We start from the raw sequence: 24,260 nt of genomic DNA on the forward strand, positions 1-24,260 counted from the left end.
TATTGTTCTCTGGTTGACATTAAGCAGTACTGAACAACCCTAACCATTTTCATTCATCTTAAATGGTTAATCATTCTTTGTTTATTTTTAAGTAGGTGGATGCATAATCAACATTTGAATTAGATTTTATACCAGTCAATTGAATAATGCTCTCAACCTCAAACCATTCAGTTCAAGAATGGATAATTGTTCCAACCTATTTCTAACAAGAAGCTAATATGCATTGTAGTTCATTTATTACCATTTTCATCTACTTTGTTTCCTATTCCAATACACTTCTAATCCTTATTTATACAACATCTTTGATACAGTATTCAAATCTTTTAGCCAGATAAGCACTAGCTCTTTGCTTCATTGAGATTCCACCTTGTGATGATGTATATTCCCACTGCTGTACTCAATGGTTTCATTACTATAAGGATTCCCAGAATGTTCTCTACTAGTTTCCCCATAACTTTCTGAAGTTGATGCAAAATCATCAGTTGTATTTAGACCAGAAAACTTCATAATGCCCTCAATCTCTTTGACTACTTCGCTCATCAATGGACGATCAGCTGTTGATTCTTGTAAACATCTCATTGCAAGATCTACAAATTCCTCAAATCCTTTGAGGCTGGTGCTTATTAAACCAAGGACCGGGTCAAGAAGCTCATGAAGGCCATATAGGTCTTTGGTCTTGTCCATTATTGCTTTCACCTCTCTCACTATATATTTCCCATGCTCTATTGGTTTCCTAGCAGTAATCAGCTCTAGCATTATCACTCCAAAGCTATACGCATCACTCTTCTCTGTCAACTGCTGGGTCATGTAGTATTCAGGATCCAAATAGCCCTGCACCAAAATAACATGCTTAAAAAATCAGACTAAAACAATGCCCAATACTTTCTGTGAAAAGTATATTTAGTATTCAGTAAATACCACAGACTTAGGTTGTAAAATTGCACCCTTAGATCGAGTTTGGCTTCAATCAGTGCAAGCCCGTGCTGACAATGTTTGAACAGCATTTGCAACCTTGTATTGGAAATATCTTCCCATGAAATAAAAGCACATAAGTATGGAGATATTCCCAATGCAAGGCTGTAAAAGCTGTTCGAGCGGGCGTTGCACTGACTGAAGCCGAACTTGCACCCTTAGAGCATGCATTATACATATATATTACAACATCACAAAACAAATTCGATGTATCTATACCATAGAATTTGAGTATTGCCTTTTGCATGATATATAGCAGGATAGTGGGTTGATTAATTACTCACCATTGTCCCCTTTACTTGAGTAGAGACATGGCCCTTTTCATCGTCATCCATGAGCTTGGACAGACCAAAATCAGAAACTTTGGCATTTAAGTGATTGTCCAAGAGAATGTTGGTTGACTTAATATCTCTATGTATTATGGGTGGGTTGACATGCTCATGTAGATAAGCCACCCCTCTGGCTGAACCCACGGCTACTCTAAGTCCCCTTGTCCAATCCAACTTGATTCCTGACTTTCCTGCACAAGTTATTTACATAATGTTGAATAAATTTTCATAACTTATATATAAAGGGAATACACAGGTATTAATTTATTGGGACAAATCTGCAAATCCTATACAGAAAAATCATCTCAATGACAGATCTCCTGCTACCATCTATTCAACATGAGGAGAAATTCAGCCCTTAGTAACATATCTAAAACTAAGCTGTTTTCTATGGGCAATTTTTGAAGGCAAAACCTACTACACAGACTAGTCTGGGGAAAGCTCCAAAACAAGTTGGTGATGAGCAGATTCTGATATATATGGAGTAGGGGAGTGAGTCTGTGGTTCTTTAATTTTGGGTGTCCAGTCTGCGAGAGGAATTCATTTGAAAAGCAACAAGGGTACTACTATATATATAGAACATATGATCAGATCAAGTACCTGAAAGGCTTTCCTTTAGAGTACCATTTGCAATATATTCATAGACCAACATTTGTTCATCTCGCTCAAAGCAATATCCAACAAGGCTAACAAGGTTCTTATGATGAACCCGAGATAACATCTCGACCTCTGTTTTGAACCGAATGCCACCTCGTTGTTGAGCTCTTTTGATGGCAACTGATGGAGGAAGATTTGGCCCAACCCCTTGGTCATGCGACACGTGGAAGCAACTAAGAGTGACCTGACAGAAATGCCAGCTTGGCACGACAGCGGGCCCACAACCCGAGCTCCGAGAAAAGGAGTCCCGAGCTCCCCCAAAAAAGGAACCCACGACCCGAGTTCCCCAAGGAAGAACCCGAGCTCTCCCTTGGAGGTCCTGAGCCTTACAAGGAGCGCAAAGGGCAAAAACCCGAACTGATTAGGGGTCCGACACATGACAGCCACCCTTCAACGGCCACCTGAACCGCCATCTCAGACGTGGCAGAGATGGCCCTGACAAGGAGGACAGTGGCGGTTATGACACCCGAACTGGCAACTAGCAAAGGTTATGACACCCAAACTGGCGTCTGGCAGAGATGATGACACCCGATCTGGCGGAGGTATGGAAGTGAGTGTACCAGGGTGATTATAAAAGGCCCCCTTCCCCCAAAGAAGCAAGTATGTCATTCTTGTGCTTTCTAGTCTTGAAGTCCCTCATTCCCCTTGCCTTCTCAAGAGCACTAACTTGAGCTTTGGAGTGTTCCTACCGGGTTCCTCCCCGGAAGTCTCCATTTTCTTCCTTGTTTCAGGCATCTTCGGCTCTGCCAAAGGCAAGGTGACCGGCAACTAGGACCGACCGGATTGCGCACCATCATTTGGCGTCGTCTGTGGGAAGACTTCAAAAAGCCTCCCCTAACCTTTAACTCTCTCTCTCTCTCTCTCAAAGAAACCTTAGCTTCCATAGCTTCCTCCAGCAGCAACCGGCACAACGCCGATTTGAATGTTGTAGGGGAACACCCTCAACCCGCCACTGTATGTATCGGACAGTTCACCGTCCCCCTCTCAACGGACGGAATCCCTAGCCTTAATGCACCGAGTGTGGTGGCACCTGTGAATGTTCCCCTTCCCCCCCCCTTTCGAGACAACTTTCGCCGAACCAACTGCTGTCCCTCTGGCGACCAGCCAGAACTAGCTTGATGACTTGATGCAGTGCATACGGGCAATGCAAGCCCAAATGTAGCAATTCTAGCAACATCAGCTCCATCAGCAGCAAGTACTGCACAACATTTCTTAGTTTCACTATCAATAGCAGTTCCCCCAACTGCCTCTGAACCAACCACAGCTCCCACCTCGGCACCTTGCTTCGAAGCCAATCAAGCCCTCCCCTCAGGGCGGGCGCCTTCACTGAGGGGAAGCCTTCGAACTTCAGAACCCCTCCAGGAGCCAGGCCTCATCCCCAAGCAGGAGGGAAAGACTAATTACCCCCACCTCGCAGCTCGCTGGTGGATCAGGAACCTCCTTGTCGAAGTCAACACCTCGACACTCTAAGTTCGAGCTCCCACTTGCAGAGAACCAATTCAGTGTCCTGGCCACGGACTACCAATAGTCCGGGCCGATCGAGCTCGGCAACACCGAGGCAAGTAGCGCCAATACCAGGCCTTCTAAGCAGCAGCGAAGATGTCGGCGAAGTCGCTGAACTACCACCCGCATCCTGCCCGAGTTCCGAGGTAAAGAGGAAACAAGCTCAGACGAGGTGAAAGTTGCCCCTATTCTTTCAGTTCCTTCCCCCCTGCCATCAGAACTCCTTGTGGTTCCCATGCCCAAAGATTTCAAACTCCCTCCCCTAGACAAGTATGATGGGTCCTTTGACCCCAATGATCACGTCGATGCTTTCCAGTCCCAAATGCACTTGGCGAGGGCCAGTGAGTCCTGCATGTGTGTGGCCTTCACTACCATCTTCAGGGGAGTGGTCCACACCTGGTACAGGAACTTGGTCCCCGGGTCGATTAGAAGCTGGAACTAGTTCATGCAAGTCTTCACCGCGCACTTCGTTACTAGCAAGCGGTGTCCCCGAACCAAGGAGAGCCTCCTCGGAATAGTCCAGAGGGAAGGATAGTCCATTCGGGGCTATGTCAAATGGTTTAATGACGCATGGTTGCAGATACCGCGCCTAGACCCCGCGGTACAGCTCACGGCAGCCAAGAGGGGCGTGACACACAAGGAGTTCAAGTGGCACTTGGTGGTCAACCAGCCCGCGACCAATCAAAGGACTGAAAGCGGGACCAAAAAAGGGAAGAGGGAAGGCGAACCCTCCAACCCAAATGACAAGAGAAGGAAAGACCCACCTCGGGGGACGAAGCCAAGCCAGCCATTCCGAGCTCCCTTAGCAGGTCAAACGGACTACACGCCCTTGAACGCGAAGCGGGCCGAGATCTTAATGACGATCAAAGACGCCCCATACATGAAATGGCCACCTCATCTGAAGGGAATTTTGTACAGAATAATAATAATAATAATAATAGTAATAAGACAGGTCGGCAGGGAGAGCACAACAAAGATGCTCCTGAGTCCAGCAGCCGGCCAGCTGAACCGCAGAAGCAACCCTCGGAAGAAAGACCAGTTCGGGGAACAATCCATGTGATCGTTGGAGGATCGATCGTAGCAGGATGCACCTCGGCGGCAGCTCGAGCATCAACCCGGGAGGCCACCAAAGAAGAACAAAATCCCCCAAAGTGGCCTAGGATGGGAGACCCCATATTCTTCATCGAAGATGATGCGCGCGGGGTCCACTACCCCCACGACGATGCACTTGTCATAAAGGTGACCCCCTCCCCCTACAATGCCATAGTAGGTCGGCCAATCACCCATGCTTTAAAGGCCGTGGTGTCTACTTACTATTTGGCCATGAAGTTCCCAATGGACTTCAGCACCGGGGTAGCACGGGGCGACCAGCTCGAGTCCCGGAAGTGCTACGTCGCCGCCCTCAAGGGAAAAGCCAAGGTAACTGGCGACCTTGAACTGGAGCGGCCGGTGGAACAGAACGAGGAGTGAGCTGCACCAACAGAGGAAACTGTTCCCATCTCTGTCTCGACAGAAGACCCCCCCAGATTACTTCAGGTCGGAGCATCCCTGGAAGAACCCTTGCAGTCCAAACTGGTAAGTTTCTTACTCCAAAATTTAGACGTTTTTGCATGGTCTGCGGCAGAGATGCCCGGTATAAACCCTGACCTTATAACTCACAAGCTGAATACTGACCCTGTAGTTAGGCCCATTAGAAAGAAGAAATGCAACTTAGCCCCAGAACACTGGAGAGCGGTCGATGAGGAGGTCGAGAAGCTCCTCGCAGCAGACTTCATAAGGGAAGTTCATTACCTGAGCTGGGTGGCCAACCCAGTTTTGGTAAAAAAGGCAAACGGCAAGTGGCGCATGTGCGTTGACTACACCGACCTAAACCGAGCTTGCCCAAAAGATTGCTTCCCCCTCCCAAAGATTGACCACCTAGTGGACGCGACCTTGGGACACGAGTTGCTAAGCTTCCTGGATGCCTACTTGAGCTACAACCAAATCAGGATGGACCCGTCCAATGAGGAAAAAACCACCTTCATAATCGAGTTCAGCCTATACTGCTACAAGGTTATGCCCTTCGGACTGAAAAATGCTGGGGCAACCTTTCAAAGGCTTGTGAATAAGCTGTTTCAACCCTTAATTGGCACAAACATAGAATGTTATGTAGACGACATGGTCATCAAGACAGTTTTCGCATGAATTAATACAAGATTTGCATTCTGTCTTTCAAATTCTGCGTCAATTTAGCATGAAACTAAACCCAAACAAGTGTGTCTTCGGTGTCACCTCGGGTAGGTTCCTAGGGTACATCGTCAACCGGCGCGGTATTGAGGCCAACTCGGACAAATTAAAGGCCGTTCTAGATATGAGACCACCCCGAAAAGTAAAAGAGATTCAGAGATTAAACGGTAGAATAGCTGCTCTAAGTCGTTTTATGTCTAAATCAGCAGACCGTTGTCTATCCTTCTTCAAGGTAATGAAAAGCAAAGGGTTCGAGTGGAACCCGGAATGCCGGCTCGCATTTGACGAGCTCAAAAAATACCTCGCCAGTATCCCAGTATTGACCCTGCCCGAAGAGGGTGATGTTTTAGAACTGTACCTCTCGGCAAGCGACGAAGTGGTCAGCTCGGTATTGGTAAAAGAAGCAGATCGGGTCCAACGACCCATCTACTATGTTAGTAAAATATTGTAGGGAGCAAAAACAAGATATCCGGAGATAGAAAAACTAGCCTATGCGCTGGTCATCGCGACCCGCAAACTCCGCCCGTATTTCCAAGCTGATACCATCATCGTCCTCACCGACAAACCCTTGAGGCAAGTATTACTCAGGCCCGAGGTCTCTGGTCGATTAACGAAGTGGGCCATCGAACTCAATGAGTACGACCTCCAGTACAAGCCACAAACCGCTATCAAAGCTCAAGCCTTGGTGGATTTTGTTGCAGAATGCACGTTCAGCTCTGAGGTCCTCAGCCCGGTTGAGCACGGGGCTCCCAGTTCGAGTGAGCTCGGTTCTCCCAGGCCGATTGAGTCTGAGCCCCGTGAGGTCGCACTTAGTTCGGTATCTCTTCTGGTTAGGCCGAGCGCGAACTGGGAGGAAGAGCCATGGATCCTCCACGTAGATGGCTCCTCAAATCAGCAGGGCAGCGGAGCCGGTGTAGTTCTCTATGGTCCGAGTGGCACGAAGTTGGAGTACGTGCTACGCTTCGAGTTCGTGGCATCCAACAATGAGGCAGAATACGAGGCATTGATAGCCGGGCTAGCTCGGGCGCAAGAAGTAAAGGCAAAACACATAGTTATCTGCAGCGTTTCCCAGCTCATGGTCAACCAAGTTACAGGGGAATACGAAGCCCACGAGCCAACTATGATCGCTTACTTGGCAAAGGTAAAAGAGGCCCTGCTTAGCTTCCAGTCACACTTCATCAAGCAAATCCCGAGGTCGGAGAACGCTGAGGCCGACGCCCTGTCCCGGCTAGCCAGCACTAGTGACAACACCATGAGAATTGTGTACATAGAGGACTTACCTCAGCCTAGCATTCTCTAGGGGGCAGAGGAGGTCTCTCCTATCGCCCAAGTAGAGCGATCTGGATTGATCCACTCGTGAGCTTCCGGCTACACGAAACCCTCCCCGCAGACCGCAACGCCGCCAGGAGGGTAGAGCGCCAGGCAGCCAAGTACGTCATGATAGACGGACGGTTGTACCGAAGATCCTACACGCTCCCCACCTATGCTGCTTGCGGCCTCTCGAAACCGAGCTCGTACTCCACGACATTCATGAAGGCTTATGTGGCGGACACCTAGGGGGCAAGGCCGTCGCTTAGAAAGCACTATGACGGAGGTACTATTGGCCAACAATGAAAGCAGACATCGTTGGGCTAGTCAGGAACTGCGAGAAGTGCCAAAAGCACGCCAATATTCACCACCAGCCCCTCGCCGACCTCAAGTACCTCACCAGCCCGTGTCCCTTCGCACAATGGGGTATCGACCTACTCGGGCCATTCCCGCCAGCAATAGGAGGAAAGAAGTTCCTAGTAGTGGCAGTAGGCTACTATACTAAGTGGGTTGAAGTTGAAACTCTCGTAACCATCACAGCTCGAAACGTCCAGAACTTCTTCTAGAAGAACATAGTGTGCCGCTTCGGGCTACCTTAGGTGCTAATCTCCAACAATGGCAAGCAATTCGAGGACATCAAATTCCAAGAGTGGTGCCAAGACATGGGGATCCGGCAAAACTTCATGTCGGTTGCGCACCCACAAGCAAACGGTCAGGTAGAAGTCATGAACAAAGCTATCCTCCGCGGACTAAAATCCAGGCTAGATCGAGCTAAAGGGTTATGGGAAGACGAGCTGCCCAGCGTCCTATGGGCATACCAAACTACAGAGAAGACCGCCACCGGAGAAACTCCCTTCAACCTCACCTATGGCACGGAGGCAATCATCCCAGCCGAAATCGAAATCCCCTCACTTCTGTTGGAAGCATACAAAGACAATACTAATAACGACAAGCTACATACCAACCTCAACCTACTTGACGAGGTAAGGGACCTCGCATACATCAGGACTGTGGCATACCAGCAAAGGGTAGCTCGGTACTACAACGCCAGAGTTAAGAGACGAAATTTCCGTGTCGGCGACCTGGTTCTCCGCAAGGTCATGGTACCTGAGCCCGGCGTTGGCAAACTCGGGCCAAACTAGGAAGGACCCTACCGAGTAAAGAGAGCACTCGGGGGAGCATACGAGCTCGAGACCCTGGAGGGTAAACAGATACCCCAGGTATGGAACATCGTCAACTTAAGACGATATTACCTATAAATTATCAAACTAAGCAAGCCATGAGCCACTACCAGAGCCTAAGGGCCAGAATGTCGAGCTAACAAGGACCTCGGCACCCTAAGGGTCAGAATGCCGAGCTAACAAGGACCTCGGCACCCTAAGAGCCGAAATGCCGAGCTGAGGACTTCGGCACCGTAAGGGCCAGAATGCCGAGCTAAAGATGACCTCGGCACCTCATCAACGAAGCAAGCTGCACGAGTATGGATCCCGAGGTGCATAGCCCAGGGCCCAATTCTAAGACTATGTTAACTAACCATGGCGGAGAATAGATCGGGCGTATAGCCTTACTATGTTAACTCGCCTCGGGGCCTAAGTCTAGCAGTTCGGCAACATAGTCAGCTCGCCTTTAGAAGGGACTTCGACAATACCCGAAGGTCCTGCTTCATCTTCGGAATCCGCATCATCATCAGCTGCAACAGCCATTGCTGAAGTGATGCACGAAGTGGTTATGGCACTAATGTCGACCTCGGGGTACGTGTTCCTTATCATCCATCGACTCAACTTGAAACCCCTTCTGTACGAGCCCACCATCATGTCAACAAAGCGCGGCGAAGCGTAGTAATCGTTTCACCACCGATCCTAAGCGTAGTAAGCGTAGTAATCGTTTCACCACTGAGAGAAGATCTCACTCTTCTCCCTGATATCATCCTGTAGGTACCCGACTTGATGCTCCAGGTTTAGCTTCAGGTCGGCCATGTGTTTCACCACCGATCCTAAGGCCTCGTTGTCCCTCCGAGACCTCGTTAGTTGGACTCGCGCAGCGTGGGAAGCCTTTTCGGCAGCTTGCACTCGCTTCAAGCCCCTCTCCGCCTAGATTGTTAGAGAGTTGATAGAGGAGTTCACCTGCCAAAACAAAAACAAATCAGCCTGACAAAAAAAAAAAAAAACTATTTTGACTTGCCACCATGGCGTGAGTAGCAGCACGCGCACCTATGTGTTGCGGAGGAAGATCGGCCCACGCCGTGACCTCCTCAGGGCAAATAGCCTTCTTACTTTTTTGGAGAGCATACCTCAGTGTCAGCACACTCCTAGCCCCATCCTGACTTCCCGAGCCTGAAGGCACAACCTGGGTATAAGCAGTATCGGCATAGGGGACCCTTGCCGCTTCTTGAACTGGAGGGGCCACCACGGGCTCCCCACGAGGCTCCATTCTCGGTGCCTCAGGCTCCGCAACCTGGGAAGGGTTGGCACAGACCCGCTTAGCAGCTCGCTTCTTCCCCCTCATACCATCAAACAAGCTCGCACCTCGAGTCTTCTCTGCCTCCATAACACCTGCAAAAAGAGCTCGGCTTCAAAAGATGAGAATAAAAAACAAAGCAAAAGCAAGCCTCTGAGCAAGAAACCTACCCGAACTCAGACCGGCCTGGATAAGCTTGGCCTCCGTTAGGTAGACTTCACATTTGAGTCCAAGTCGAGCCCATTCCTAGAGGCCCTTCACCGTTTCTTCATCTAACGTGGCACTGGGATCAGGAACCACCAATCCCCACTCGGTAGGAAATGGCCACCCCGTAGCACTTCGAACCACGAAGTAGTCCCTCTTCCATGCCGAGACCTTATTCGGAAGATCATGCAAAAGCTTGAACCTCGGACGAGGAGACAAGTAGTAGGCCCGCCTACGCCCAGGCAGGGGACCCGCTTGCTTCTTGAGCATAAGAATGGAGGAAAGATTTCCAGGTCCAAAGGAAGGCTGTGTTCGCAACAAAGGGAGATGGTCCTAACAAGGTTACGAATAGAGTTCGGGTGGAGCTGACCGAAAGTAACGCCGAAGTGATTCATGACCTCGACGATAAGGGGATGGAAAGGAAGGCGCAGCCTGGCAACAAGCTACTCTCGGAATATCATGATCTCGTCCGGACCGTTCTCCCAAGGAAAGTCGCCCGAGGGTAAAATATAAGTATACTCCCCGGGTAGGTTGTACTGAGCGATAAGGGACCAAAGTCTCTTGGGCGTCATAGTGGAAGGCCCGAACTTATCTGGCACCTGATCTCGACGGGAGGTGGATGCCAAGCCACCCGAGGTGACTCGGCCTATGGGCTCGAACTAGAGCTCTTCCTCGAGCTCTACCTCGGGCCCCACCTCGGACTCACTAAGGCTGTCAGGGGCAGCAGCTCGGTTTGTAGAACTAGCATCTGACCCCCCAGAAGACTATCTAAACTACCCGAGCTAGACATTGAATCAAAAAGAAGGCTGAGGACTCACCGGGGAAAAGCTACCGGACTACGAAGTATGACGCGAGCTCAAGGAACGAATGTTGAAGAATGGTGAAGGAAAGTGACCAGAGGCCCCCCACTATTTATAGCCACTGTACTCGCGCATCAACGGCCAAGATCAAAACCATCCAATGGCTCCCCACAAAACCGGCTGCGCGCCCCCCGAGGAGAAGTCAGTTTAGTGTTAATTTTTGACATTCGAAAATTTAAAATCGTTTGGCGTCCGCGCGTGAACTGCACACAACCCGGGATTGGCCTCGGGTCGAACCAAGCCGACCCTGATCGGGCCAAAAACACAAGCAGGTCAGACTGGAGAAGCTCCAAACCAAGGCCAAAGCGTCACGAGGCAAATCCACCCGTCATCCCGTGAACTCCCCACGCCGGGTCAGGACCCCGGGCACGGGGAGTGGGGGGCAATTGATGGAGGAAGATTTGACCCGACCCCTTGGCCACGCGATACGTGGAAGCAATCGAGAGTGACCTGGCAGAAGCGCCAACACGACACAGCAGCAGGCCCACAACCCGAGCTCCGAGAAAAGGAGTCCCGAGCTCCCCCAAAAAAGGAACCCACGACCTGAGCTCCCCAAGGAAGAACCCGAACTCTCCCTTGGAGGTCCTAAGCCTTACAAGGAGCGCAAAGGGAAAAAACCCGAACTGACCTACCCCGAGGTAGTTCGAGCCACACTTCTATCCGAACTCAAGACTTCACCTCGCACACCACTTCGGCTCCAAGTCGCCTAACTGAACAACCGTACCTGACACCCAGGAAGCCCGTACACGGAGGTGGCGCGCCTGACTGATTAGGGGTCCGACACATGACAGCCACCCTCCAACGGCCACCTGCCATCGCCATCTTAGACATGGAAGAGACGGTCTTGACAAGGAGGACAGTGGTGGTTATGACACCCGAACTGGCAACTGGCAAAGGTTATGACACCCGAACTGGTGTCTGGCATGATCACACCCGATCTGGCAGAGGTGATGATGCCCGATCTAGCAGAGGTATGGAAGTGAGTGTACCAGGGTGATTATAAAAGGCCCCCTTCCCCCAAAGAAGGAGGTATGTGATTCTTATGCTTTCTGGTCTTGAAGTCCCTCATTGCCCTTGCCTTCTCAAGAGCACTAACTTGATCTTCGGAGTGTTCCTACCGGGTTCCTCCCCAGAAGTCTCCATTTTCTTCCTTGTTTCAGGTATCTTCGGCTCTGCCAAAGGCAAGGTGACCGGCAGCTAGGACCGACTGGATTGCACACCATCAGCAACCAATTGGCTAGTGGAGAGTGTTCCTCTGTAGACCTGTGCATAAATTTGTCATCAGCATCAACAAAACATAGAAGATAATTGAATCATGCATATATATGAATACTTACTGAAAATCAATTAAAAGAAGCTCTCTCTCTCTCTCTTTTATACTACTTATAAAAGAGCAAATGCCCCTTCTTTCTGGAATTTTCACTGGACGTTTTCTACCCACTTTATGTAAGCATACAGTGGGCATAAAGAGGACATATATGTCCTTTTCTCTCACTTCGGAAACTGCCCACTTGTAACCTTATAAGAAAAGGTCTACTAAAGAGTCTTTATGACGAGAGTGTCGTGGGGATCAAAAAGAGAAATAACACATACAGCCCCCACACTTTATCATCAGTAGATAGATAAGGCTTAAATAAACACAGACACTGCATGAAAGTATGAAACAAAACAAATCTAACTTCATCAAAGGTACTGCCACGTGCAAATGCACATCCACATTTACTAGTATATATATAGAACCATGGCTTTTACGTTCCCATAACCCCCGGATCCAATTGCATTGGCTTCTGAGAAATTGTTGGTGCATTTCTTCAGCTCATCGAATGAGAACCGTCGCGCTACATTTAGTTTAGGAATGTTGTTGCTACAACTGTTGAGGTCCCAAAAAGCTGCATTGATTGATATAAGATCACAGCATGCTTATAATGCCTATGAATTGAAGGAAAGAAAGAACAGCTAGAAATAGACTGCACAGTGTTTAATTAATTATAACCCAAAATATAAAAAGCTCTGTCAGTTAAGATCATTCAATAATGAGCTAGGGTCTTACAAAAAGCCTTGCTTTGCTCACTCATTCTATCAGCTCTTCTCCTTTGATGTAAGACATAATATCCTGCGCATAGTAGTAGTGCTAGTACAGCTACAACTCCACTAACTGTCACTCCAATTATCATTCCTAGGCTCACTAACACCTTCGAACTTGAGGACATCTCTGAATCCATGACAAATTTGGTATAAGATTCATTAGAGAGAGAGAGAGAGGGAGAGCTCAAATTATTCTACTTCATTACACCCCAGACTCTTCTTATATATAGTAACAGAAGCTTAATTTTGATTACCTGAAAAAGTCCCATACTGTGAACCGATGAGGAAGTATGACTGTACGAGTCCTAAGGCCTGGAAGTTGAGCACATACACCAAGTCCGAAATCCCTGATCGATTGAAACGGTCTTTTCCAGAAGGAAACACTTCGAGATCCAAGGTAAGGAAACACTTCGAGATGTGCCATGGAGGATATAAACCACCACCCAACTGAAGTTTGTTAACTTATTGGGCATTATCTTTAAGAATATGTTAACAAGGTCAAGTTAGGTGGCCATGGGCCCATGGCTAAGCCCTCTCTAAATGTTTCATTTTCCACTTTAATGGCACTCCAATCTCCAAATAGTGATTCACTCAACCACATCAATACTGGAGCATTATTTGTTGTTTGGAGTTCGATCTACATTGATCTTGAAAACAAGATTGGGAGTATTGGTAAATGATAGTTGAGTTTCCAAATATATATATATATATATATATATATATATATATATATATATATAGTGGAAAGTGAATAATTCTATTGGGATCTAGCTTATTATTAAATGGAAGTGATCAGTGTATCAGTTGACTTAGGTGAACCTATGTCCTATCATAACACCAGCCTATCCAACAATGATCTGTTTGGGTAAAGAATGGCTCTAGAAAATAAATCCAATCCAAACAAGGAAGCTTACATAGGAGAAGAGTAAAACAACATATGCCTAATGGTGTCTCGGCATTCACTATACAACAGACATGTTAGGGATGCCTTGGAAGTCCAGTTCTCACCATCAAATACAACAAGAACAACCATAAAGCCTTAAAGCCTAGATAATTCAAGGTGGATGATGTTGTGTGATCCAACATGATCTAAACATGCTGTAGATAATAGTCCTACCAATTGGATAGAACCGAGGTGGAAGGATAGAGTCGTGTACTGAGGATTTGCAAGCAAAGAGAAAGTCAGAGGCCTAAGGACGAGGTCCCCGGGAAGATACTCCGACGCTCAAGTCAGTAATAAGGAGAAGTCGGTCGGGTTAAGCTGTAGAAAGTGAGCTAGTCCGAGCCAAGGAGAACAGTAGGAGAGCAAGAGGGCTAGAGAATCTAGAGAGTTGAAAATCCTTTATTGTGAGAGGAGAAGTGGAGATGCCTTTAAATATAGGTGAGTGTCCATGTTGTAGTCGGATGGGCTCCTTGCGGGGTTAACGAGATGAAGCTTCTTGTCAAGGTTTTCGGTAGGCTCCGCCTTCCCTGACAAGGGTGCTTATCCTCAGGAGGCAATGCTTATCTATGTCTATCCGGGACTCCACTTCTCTCTGAGGTCTTTGGTGACACAGTTATCCAAAGGGAGGATTCCAACCACACGTGTAGTGTTCTAGAGAGTTTGGCTTGTTAGACAGTTTTGTATGCCCTTAGCTTCAATCAGAATGATGTACTTTATGAGTTTATTGTAAATGAATAAAAGTGCATATGTGATTCATGCTCCCTTGGTATGTTTCTGTATAATACCCTTAAACTGGACACTTAATGAGACTCGTGTTAGTTTAGAATGTTCACAGCCAATGGATCGGTCTGGGGAGACCTATCCTGACAAGGCTGACACTGTAGTGCCACCAAGTCGGTTGGGGTGGTGTGTCTCAACTACCAGGGTGAGACCCTAGGCACATATAGTGTATGATTAATTGAATCTATGAACTGGACCAGATTTCCATTATTGCCCTGGACCTTGGAGATTAATGGGCAAAACTGGAAAGTTACACCCGACCCCTAGACTCGATTATGATATTGCACTAGGTGTTGGATTGGGTTGTCTTTGATGTACCAATCAGTGAGATCCTTAGCGGGGGTCAAAACCTGGGTATGTTGGGACAGTCCGAGAATTCATCTGAGTGGGTGATCATAGTGACAGGATCAGCCTCTTTGTCGGACAAAGGTAATGATCGGGGCTGCACTCTCACTGATGGAAACCAAGACTGCCGGCAGCCAATTTCAACTGTTGAGATTTGTTTTTGCAAAGTATATTTTATATGAGATATAAAAGTATATATTATGGTTTCTAAAATGTTTGCAAAAGGTTTTAATTCCCGGAATCCATATAAGTAGAGAGTGCAACACTATTCCTTGCAGCCGAGGGAGAGGTCCTCTCTTATCGGGCAGTGTATGATCATTAAGGGCTGAGAGGTTAAGTGTAAGACCATTGAGGATAATACCTGATGGGCTAATCTTGCATCTGCCCACAGTCCTTGGGTGTTACAAGGTGGCTTGGCCTAGGGACCACTTAGGGTAAGTGTTGGGCCCATAGAGTCCATTTGATGGGTTTTCAGGGGATGCACTGTCCTTAACATTGTATTCGGTCAGGCCTTGTAACAAAGGCTGGGCCGAACCCATGTGGCTGATGTGTAGATCAATGCTTGAGTCCCACACCATACAAGGAAGCCCAACTGGGCAGCAGTTGGGAAGGTTAAGTGAGTACATAAGCTTAATGGGTCTAAAGCCCATTTCGAACTAGGCTATTTATTTAGTTAATAATGGGGTGAATTCCGAGATGGATTAGCAGATAGGATAGGGTCTTGACCCTATCCACTCAGAGAGTCCAGATCTGAATGTGATTCAGATCTAGAAACCTCCTAATGAGATTAGGAGAAAGCTAGTCTAATCTAGAGATAAGATAAGGGTTTATCCTTATCACCTGAAGAGAAGGATGATCCAAATATGATTTGGATAAACAGCTCCTAATGGGATTAGGGGCTGATCTTTTTAGGTTAACAAAAGAAGAAGGGGGCGGCAGCCTTTTGAAGAGAATCATCAGATTTTCTTTAGTGCTGAAATCAAGAAGAGAGAATTCTGCACCCTACGAATACTCTCTTGCCGCCTCCCTGTTCTTGTCACCCTATTTGCCAGTTCGATCTCCGGTTGTGGGAGAAGTCAAGATTCGATCTTGACATCAGTTCTTTGAGAAAGAATTGATAGGAAGCTATGCTCATGTGCCATCCTGTTGATTCTTGCGAAGGACAGAGTTCTTGGAGAAGAACATTGCTGATTCTGCTCCATCCTGCACTGCGCCATCTTTAGTGGGAGCAGTCTTTGGATCCTTCCTTGGGCGTGAACACCTCCATTGGGAGATACTACTTCTCCATATCAGGTATAATTCTCTCCTACTCCTTTTGGTTCAGATCTGGTTCAGTTTAAGGTTCAAGAATGATCTTTGAAAATATGATTTTCTAAATAGGGAATGTGATTCCCAGTTGAAGGGAGAGAAATTTTTTTTTGGAATTCGCCCCTTATTCCGCAATCTTTGGGCGTCCATGGGATGGATCTCTCTTCCCTTCACGGCTATCCAAGAGATTGACCTCTTCCTTGTCATGTAGGCTATTTGTGCCGTCATGACCTGGTGAATTGCATGCATGGTCTTCGCAAGATGACTTAGGTGAAGGAGATAGAGAATGCATAGTTGAAGGCCAAGTTTGTCAAGGTGAAGAAGGCTATTGCAGATAAGGACAACGAATTTAAGAAGATGAAGAGCCGCTTGCAAGACGTGAAGGAGGCCAAGGACAAGCCAAAGAAGGCAGCGGAGGATGCCGAGGCGAGGCTGAATTGGGCAAGGGAGGAGGTGGTCACGGAGTATAAGGCATTCACAGAGTTCTAGACCGAGCTCGACAGCTATGCCACCAACTCTTGGCTGGCCGAGTTTGCCTGTTACAAGGGGAAGGTCATGCACCTGTTTCTCGAAGTTGCATCCGCGATTGAGAAGTTAGGCCCTTGGATCCATGAGGAGACAATAGATCTTTGTCGTATATAGTTTTTTCAGTTAAAGAAAGAAAAAAAGAAAAAAATGGAAAAGTACGGACAGGTCCAATGCAGATTTCTAAATTCTATTGCAAACCCATAAACATTCAAAATGTCAAACCCCCATTCTATACACCAATGCCCGCCCATGAATTGGCATCAATTCCAAGCTGGCACCTACCTCAACTGTACTTTGGGCCTAAAAATTCTGACCCCAGGCTGAATCGTTATTCTCCCAAAAAATATATCTACTTAGTCAATATTGGAAAGATAATGTAATAAACTAAAAATTATGAGTTTAGAGTCTTTGGATAGTCATTTTTAACTGAACCATTTAGAAAAGTTAGCTTGCAAATTAAAAGAGAAAGGTAAAGGGTAATAGTAGGATGTGTAATTAATGCATAGTGCAATATTAATTGGACCATAAAAATAATTAGGGAAAATTCCTGATTAGTACCCTGTACTTTGGGCCTATTGTCACTTTGGTCCCTTAACTTTAAATTGAGACAATTCAGTACCCAAACTTTCAAAATGTGCCAATTCAATATTTGCCTTTAACCAGTCTGTTTACCAGCCATTAAGTGGCATTTGAAAAGACACAAATGTCCTTTGAGTGTCATCGAATTCTCTTTATCAACCATCCAAACATTGATAAAAGATGAATAGTCCCAAATCCTTGACTCTTCTTGAATATCCACCCAAACAGACATGACCTCAACTTTCTTGAATAAAAGAGGCAAGAATTTGAGACTATTCATCTTTTATCAATGTTTGGATGTTTGATAAATAGAATTAGATGACACTCAAAGGGCATTTGTATCTTTTCAAATGCCACTTATTGGCTAGTAAACGAACTGTTTAACAATAAATTCTGAATTGAAACATTTTGAAAATTCGGTATCCAAATTTTCACATTTTAAATTTCGAGGACCAAAGTGACATTAAGCCCAAAGTACAAAGTACTAATCGGAAAGTTTCCCAATAATTAATGAACCCAACTGTCCTCGTCTCTTATCTTCTAAGAAGACTTTGTCATTGTTGGCATCATAAATGAATGAAACTTTACGAGTGAAAATGTTAGTTAACCATCATTAATTATAACAGAAGAATCTATTCCAAACTCCAAGCTCTTACAAAAAGACTAGCTCTTCCAGATCTCCGATTGTGCTTGGTATTCGTCCAGAGAAACTACACCCAACCAGGATCCTGATATATAGAAAAGGAAAGTAAATTAAGTTGAACGATTCCAATAAAACCAGTTGGTCAACAGAAGCTATATATCGCTTTGCAAATCATCAGGATTTCCTTACAGGTTTGAAAGCTTTTTCAAGCTCCCAATTGCTTCGGCCGGCAGGGGACCATTCAAACCCCGGTTGTAAGACAGATCCCTACATGAATCAACTACGTACTAATCAGAAAATTAAAGTGATTTATAGAGAGAGAGAGATGTTTCTTATTTCAGAATATGTCTGAAAGTTGATATAAGAGGGAGATTAATTAAGAAAGTCTTACAATGTCTGTAACTCAGTTAGAGCACCGATGTCTCCAGACAATTGACCCTCGAGTCCCATGCTTGACAATTTTCTAAAATATTGATGAAATTGGTCGTAAGTGAGAAGAATGATAGAAGTAGGAAACATAAGAAACTAGTTATTAAACTCTATATATAAAACAACTCTAGCTACTAAAAACTTACATGGATATCACCTGTGAGTTGTTGCAAGTAACTCCTACCCAACCACCAACGCAAGGGTCTGAATTTTCCCAATTGGAAGGTCTGTTTTTCCACATTGACTTGAATGAATTTAGAGCAGCAGCTGTGATGGGGCCCCGTGGGCGACAGTTCATCGGAAGCACATTCATGATAAATCAAGAATCCAAGATAATTCAAGAATTCAAGATAAATTAAGAATTTCAGATTCCAGATAAGCCCAAGATTCAAGGAAGTTCAAGATCTAAGGTAATTCGAAGGAGATAGACCCAGGGAAATCGGACGATGGAGACCAAGGCAACATCCAAGAAGAGTTCGATCCTAGCTAGAAGATTAGATGTTCAAGATCTATCACAATTTTTCTTTCCTAGTTACTTTAAAATTTCCAGATGTATTATAAATACTGTTAATTCCAAGCTAATAAACACATTCAGTTTTCGCCAACTTTTTTCTCTCCTCTAGAGATTCACGTCCGGCTTCGCTATGAAGTTTGTGTTCGCCCGGTGCTTGCATAGCCAGCCCGGTTTTCATTGCTTCCCCGCTGCGTCAGGCAGTCGCAACCAACCCCGTGACGGAGATCAGGGGTTACAAGCTGTTTGGAGAGCAATCGAAGAGCAACGCACAGCCACACGTAACATCGAGCAGCAGTTGGCAGAGATTGCTGGACAACTGCGAACCTTGTTACGGGAGGATGTTCCACGGAACCGGGAGAATCCGTATCCAATCGAAGGAGACAACCATGGCAGACAAATCGTCAATCCTATAGCCCGACACCCAGTTCTTGATGATGATAGTGACGACGAGTTAGAGTTAGTTGTTGCTCTATTATCCCCGGCGATGGCAGAAACGGTAGGAACTGGCGCAATCCAGGTAATTTCAATCCCCGTCGGAATAATGATGAGTTTAAACTCAAGGTAGATATTCCTACTTTTAGTGGGGATCTGGATATAGAGGGTCTTCTAGATTGGATCACAGAGGTCGACCGTTTCTTTGAATACATGGAGATCCCGGAAGAACGAAAGGTGAAATTGGTAGCCTTTCGACTGAAGGGAGGCGCATCTGTCTGGTGGGAACGGATGAGAGAGACCCAGATCAGAGAAGGAAGGGGTCCTATTTGAACCTGGAGGCGCATGAAATAGCTAATAAGAGGTAGATTTTTACCCCCAAATTATGAACAATATATGTTTGAATCATATCAACGATGTGCGCAGGGTTCAAGAAGTGTCAATGAATATACATCTGAATTTCTAAGATTGGCTGAAAGAAATCAGCTATCTGAAAGTGATAACCAGCAGGCAACCCGTTATCTGAGCGATTTGAGACCGGCTATCAGAGATAAAATTGGCGTCCAAATGGTTCTTAGTGTGCAGGAAGCAAGGAACCTAGCTTTAAAAGCTGAATTAATGTTCCAAGAAAAGACCCGTGGTGATAATTACCGCCGGTACAGTGGGAGCGACAACAGACTGGCAGCTGTTGACAGAAACAAATCAGCCCCAGGAGTACAACCTTCTCACCTGGCGACTACAGCTAACGCTGGTAAGGCCATTACAGGAGGAAATACTCGAGATAACCCTTCCAACCCTCCTAAACCCATTAATCCCTATGCAAAACCTGCTCCTTTTAAATGCTTTAAGTGCAATGAAGTTGGGCATAGGTCCAGTGACTGTCCCAAAAGGAAGGCAGTTAATATGATAGAGAGGGAGGAGGAAGAAGATGTTGAAGAGGAAGTATATTGTGGACCTGATGGGGAAGATGAAGAAGGTTTGTACGAACATGAGGAATATACATGTGTTGTGAGAAAATTAATGCTGTCCCAAAGAAACAAAGATTCCCCTCAACGACACTGACTGTTCCACACTAGATGTACTGTAAAGGGTAAATTATTTGATTTAATTATTGATAGTGGCAGTCAAGAAAATATTATTTGCAGGGATGTCGTACAAAGATTACAACTACTCCTTGAAAAACATCCAAACCCATACACAATTGGGTGGATCAAAGAGGGCGGCGGCGTACGGGTGGAGGAATGTTGCAAGGTCCCATTCTCCATTGGTAAGTACAATGATGAGGTGTATTGTGATATTGTAGACATGGATGCTTGCCATATTTTTTTTAGGGAGGCCTTGGTAGTTTGATACGGATGCAAGACACATGGGTAGGAAGAATACCTACCAACTTGAAAAAGAGGGTACGCGCTACACTTCATTACCCATGGCTGAAAAGAATTCCCCAAAGGCCCCAAAAACATATGAGAAAAGTTTCCTTACTATTACACATCACCATGCTGAATTTGTAAAAGAATGTAAGGATACCCGCGAGGTACACTTGTTGGTAGTAAAGGGAGAAAGTATGAATGAGACACTGGGGGAAAATAAAATTCCAGTGGAAGTGCAGGGACTACTTGATGAGTTTCATGATGTAGTTCCAGATGAGTTACCAAATTTACTCCCACCCATGCGAGATATTCAGCATCGCATTGATTTTGTTCCTGGTGCTAGTCACCCTAACCTCCCACATTATAGGATGAGTCCTAAAGAAAATGAAATTTTACGGGAGAAGGTAGAAGAATTGTTGAAAAAGGGACATATTCAAGTCAGTATGAGAGCCCTTGTGCAGTACCAGCATTGTTAACACCAAAGAAGGATGGAAGTTGGATGATGTGTGTCGACAGCAGGGCTATTAATAAAATTACTATTGGCTACAAATTCCCCATTCCCAGGCTGGATGACATGCTAGATCAGCTTGATGGACCCATAGTATTCTCTAAAATTGATCTCAGGAGTGAATACCATCAGATCAGAATCCGTCCCGGAGACGAATGGAAGATAACCTTCAAGACTAGAGATGGACTGTTCGAATGGTTAGTCATGCCCTTTGGACTAACCAACGCACCCAACACCTTCATGAGGCTAATGAATCAGGTACTGCGTCCCTTTACTAGTAAATTTGTTGTGATATATTTTGATGATATTTTAATTTACAGCAAATCTATCACTGAACACATTGGACATATCAGGGAGGTATTAAAAGCATTAAGGGAAAGCAAATTATATGCTAATTTAAAGAAATGCACTTTCATGAGCGAAAATTTGTTGTTCCTAGGGTTCATTGTAAGTAAGGATGGAATTAAAGTAGATGAAGAGAAAGGTGAAAGCCATTAGGGAGTGGTCGACCCCATCAAATGTCACGGATGTAAGACACTTCCATGGGCTAGCAACTTTCTACAGGCGATTTATTAAACACTTTAGCAGTATTGTAGCTCCCATCACTGAATGTTTGAAAAAGAGAAAATTTCAATGGGGAGAAGAACAAGAGCAGAGTTTTGCTCTCATTAAAGAAAAATTATGCACTGCTCCTGTCCTTGCCTTACCAAATTTTGATAAATTATTTGAAGTTGAATGTGATGCCAGTGGAGTTGGCATAGGGGCTGTATTGTCCCAAGAAAAGAGACCCATTGCCTTCTTTAGTGAAAAGTTATGTGAATCCAGGAGAAAGTGGCCCACTTATGACAAATAATTCTATGCTGTGGTTAGAGCATTGAAAACATGGGAACATTATTTAATTGCAAAAGAGTTTGTTCTTTACACTGACCACCAAGCCCTAAAGTATCTTAGTAAGCAAAAACAATTAAGGAGTGATCTGCATGCAAGATGGTCTGCTTTCCTTGATAAATTCCCATACAAAATTGTGTGTATAAGGCGGGACAACAAAATACAGTGGCCGATGCTCTTAGCAGACATGTAGCCCTCATCAAGACCCTTAGTATTGAGATTGTGGGTTTTGAGTGCTTAAAAGACCTATACGCCCAGGATGAGGACTTCCAACAGGTATGGGGAAAATGTATGAATCGACAGCCAACAGATGATTTTTACATTCATGATGGTTTCCTTATGAAAGGGGAACAGTTGTGCATCCCGTGCACCTCCCTCCGCAAAAAGATCATCAGGGATTTGCATGGGGGTTGATTAGCAGGACACCTTGGAAGGGACAAGACCATTGAAGCAGTCAAGGGGCGTTACTATTGGCCAAAATTAAGAAGGATGTGTCTATTATTGTGAGTAGATGCTATATTTGTCAGACAGCTAAGGGAAAAACCCAGAACACTGGCCTCTACATGCCTCTGCCTGTTCCTATTTCAATTTGGGAAGACTTGTCCATGGATTTCGTAATAGGCTTGCCAAAAACCCCAAGAAATATGGACTCCGTCTTCATAGTGGTTGACTGATTCTCTAAGATGGCTCACTTCCTCCCATGCAAGAAGACAACAGATGCATCAGCGACAGCCAAGTTATTTTTCAGGGAGATTGTCCGTTTACATGGGGTACCTTAAGGCCATCACATCAGATCGAGATACGAGGTTCTTAAGTCACTTTTGGATGACTCTGTGGAGGCTATTTGACTCATCATTAATTTTAGCAATACAGCCCATCCGCAGACAAACGGACAAACAGAAGTGGTGAATCGGACCCTTGGTAATTTGATTCGCAGTATCTGTCGGGAGAGACCGAAGTAGTGGGATTTCACCATTGCATAGGCCGAGTTCACATACAATAATGCAGTCCATAGCTCTACAGGTAAATCTCCGTTCTCCATTGTCTACATGAAGGTTCCTAATCATGCACTCGACCTAGTGAAGCTACCCAGAGTCCCCAGTGTCAGTACCTCTACAGAACAAATGGCAGACCAAATCCAGTCCGTCCAAGACGCCGTAAAGTAGAAACTGGAGCAAACAAATGCAAAGTACAAGATGGTGGCAGACAAGCATCGTCGGCACCAGGTGTTTGACGTCGGTGATGAATTTATGGTGTTCCTGAGGAAGGAAAGGATTACCGTGGGAAAGTACAACAAGTTGCAGCCTCAGAAGTACAGTCCATACAAGATCATGAAGAAAATCAACGACAATGCTTATGTCGTGGACCTATCAGATTATATGGGTATCTCTAAGACATTTAATGTTGCTGACCTTCATCGCTACCTACCAGAGATGACACTTGCATATCCTAGTCACGACTCGGGGTCGAGTTCTTTCCAAGTGGGGGAGAATGATGGTGGTCCATCTCATCATATGGGCGACAGTTCATAGGAAGTACATTCAAGATAAATCAAGAATCCAAGATAATTCAAGAATTCAAGATAAATCAAGAATTCCATATTCAAGATAAGCCCAAGATTCAAGGAAGTTCAAGATCCAAGGTAATTCCAAGGAGATAGACCCAGGGAGATCAAACGATGGAGATCAAGGCAACATACAAGAAGAGTTCGACCCTAGCTAGAAGATTAGATGTTCAAGATCTATCACAATTTTTCTTTCCTAGTTACTTTACAATTTCCAGATGTATTATAAATACTGTTAATTCCAAGCTAATAAACACATTCAGCTTTCGCCAACTTTTCTCTCTCATCTAGAGATTCATGTCCGGCTTCTCTACGAAGCTTGTGTTCGCCTGGTGCTTGCATAGCCAGCCCGGTTTTCATTGCTTCCCCGCTGCGTCAAGCTGCATGAATGCAGAAAAGCTGTGATCCATTCTCAACTCTGAAGGAATATATATAATGAATTGAATGTATGGATGTTCATCAAATTTGCCCAATAATAATAGGTCAGAGGGTGATGAAACTATGACTGTTTTGATCAAACTACAGATTTCCATCTGTTCTGATTTTGCCAGATGGCTAGCTAATCTATATCATTGTCCATTCATAATGAAATCGATCAGGAAAATGAACACATACCATCGTTAGGGTCTGTTGGTGCCTGCTGTGCAGCTGCAGACGAAATTTGAATGAGCACAACCAGCAGCAGACAGGCTTTAAATTTGATCCTTATTTCATCCATTGGTGACGACTGATCGACGACAAGTTGTGATGCAACTCTCCGGTGACAAAATTTCTCTGTAACAGAACATTCATTTAGAAGAGTTGAAGTTGGTATATATTAATTAAGCG

The 24,260-nt window shown here is 45.5% G+C and overlaps 1 protein-coding gene and 1 long non-coding RNA gene across 2 annotated transcripts; both read right to left on the minus strand.

Moving 5' to 3' along the window:
* Positions 1–204: 204 nt before the first annotated feature.
* Positions 205–24,260, minus strand: LOC104594013 (uncharacterized). Its single transcript, XM_088888330.1, has 10 exons — positions 24,048–24,260; positions 18,303–18,423; positions 18,119–18,190; positions 17,917–17,994; positions 17,741–17,812; positions 9,206–9,564; positions 3,098–3,156; positions 1,902–2,307; positions 1,257–1,492; positions 205–831 (listed from the first exon to the last, which is right to left on the minus strand). Exons 1-10 carry the CDS (start codon positions 24,148–24,150, stop codon positions 352–354), a joined length of 1,986 nt encoding a protein of 661 aa, XP_088744456.1. The 5' UTR covers positions 24,151–24,260; the 3' UTR covers positions 205–351.
* Positions 11,301–12,703, minus strand: LOC148791920 (uncharacterized). Its single transcript, XR_016076349.1, has 3 exons — positions 12,567–12,703; positions 12,269–12,405; positions 11,301–11,779 (listed from the first exon to the last, which is right to left on the minus strand). It is a non-coding gene; the product is annotated as an uncharacterized LOC148791920 (long non-coding RNA).

This window comes from Nelumbo nucifera, chromosome 5, assembly GCF_055504915.1.
Source record: "Nelumbo nucifera cultivar China Antique chromosome 5, China Antique-T2T, whole genome shotgun sequence".
Taxonomy (NCBI): domain Eukaryota; kingdom Viridiplantae; phylum Streptophyta; class Magnoliopsida; order Proteales; family Nelumbonaceae; genus Nelumbo; species Nelumbo nucifera.

Bases quoted from the DNA above. Each gene is read 5' to 3' on its own strand.
- LOC104594013 (XM_088888330.1), bottom strand. From the start codon at position 24,150: ATGGATGAAATAAGGATCAAATTTAAAGCCTGTCTGCTGCTGGTTGTG. The intron at 17,995-18,118 runs GTAAGACTTTCT...TGATTCATGTAG, and splicing joins CTAACTGAGTTACAGACATT to GGATCTGTCTTACAACCGGG. The intron at 3,157-9,205 runs GTGCGCGTGCTG...AATGTTGTGCAG, and splicing joins TCTTCCTCCGCAACACATAG to TACTTGCTGCTGATGGAGCT.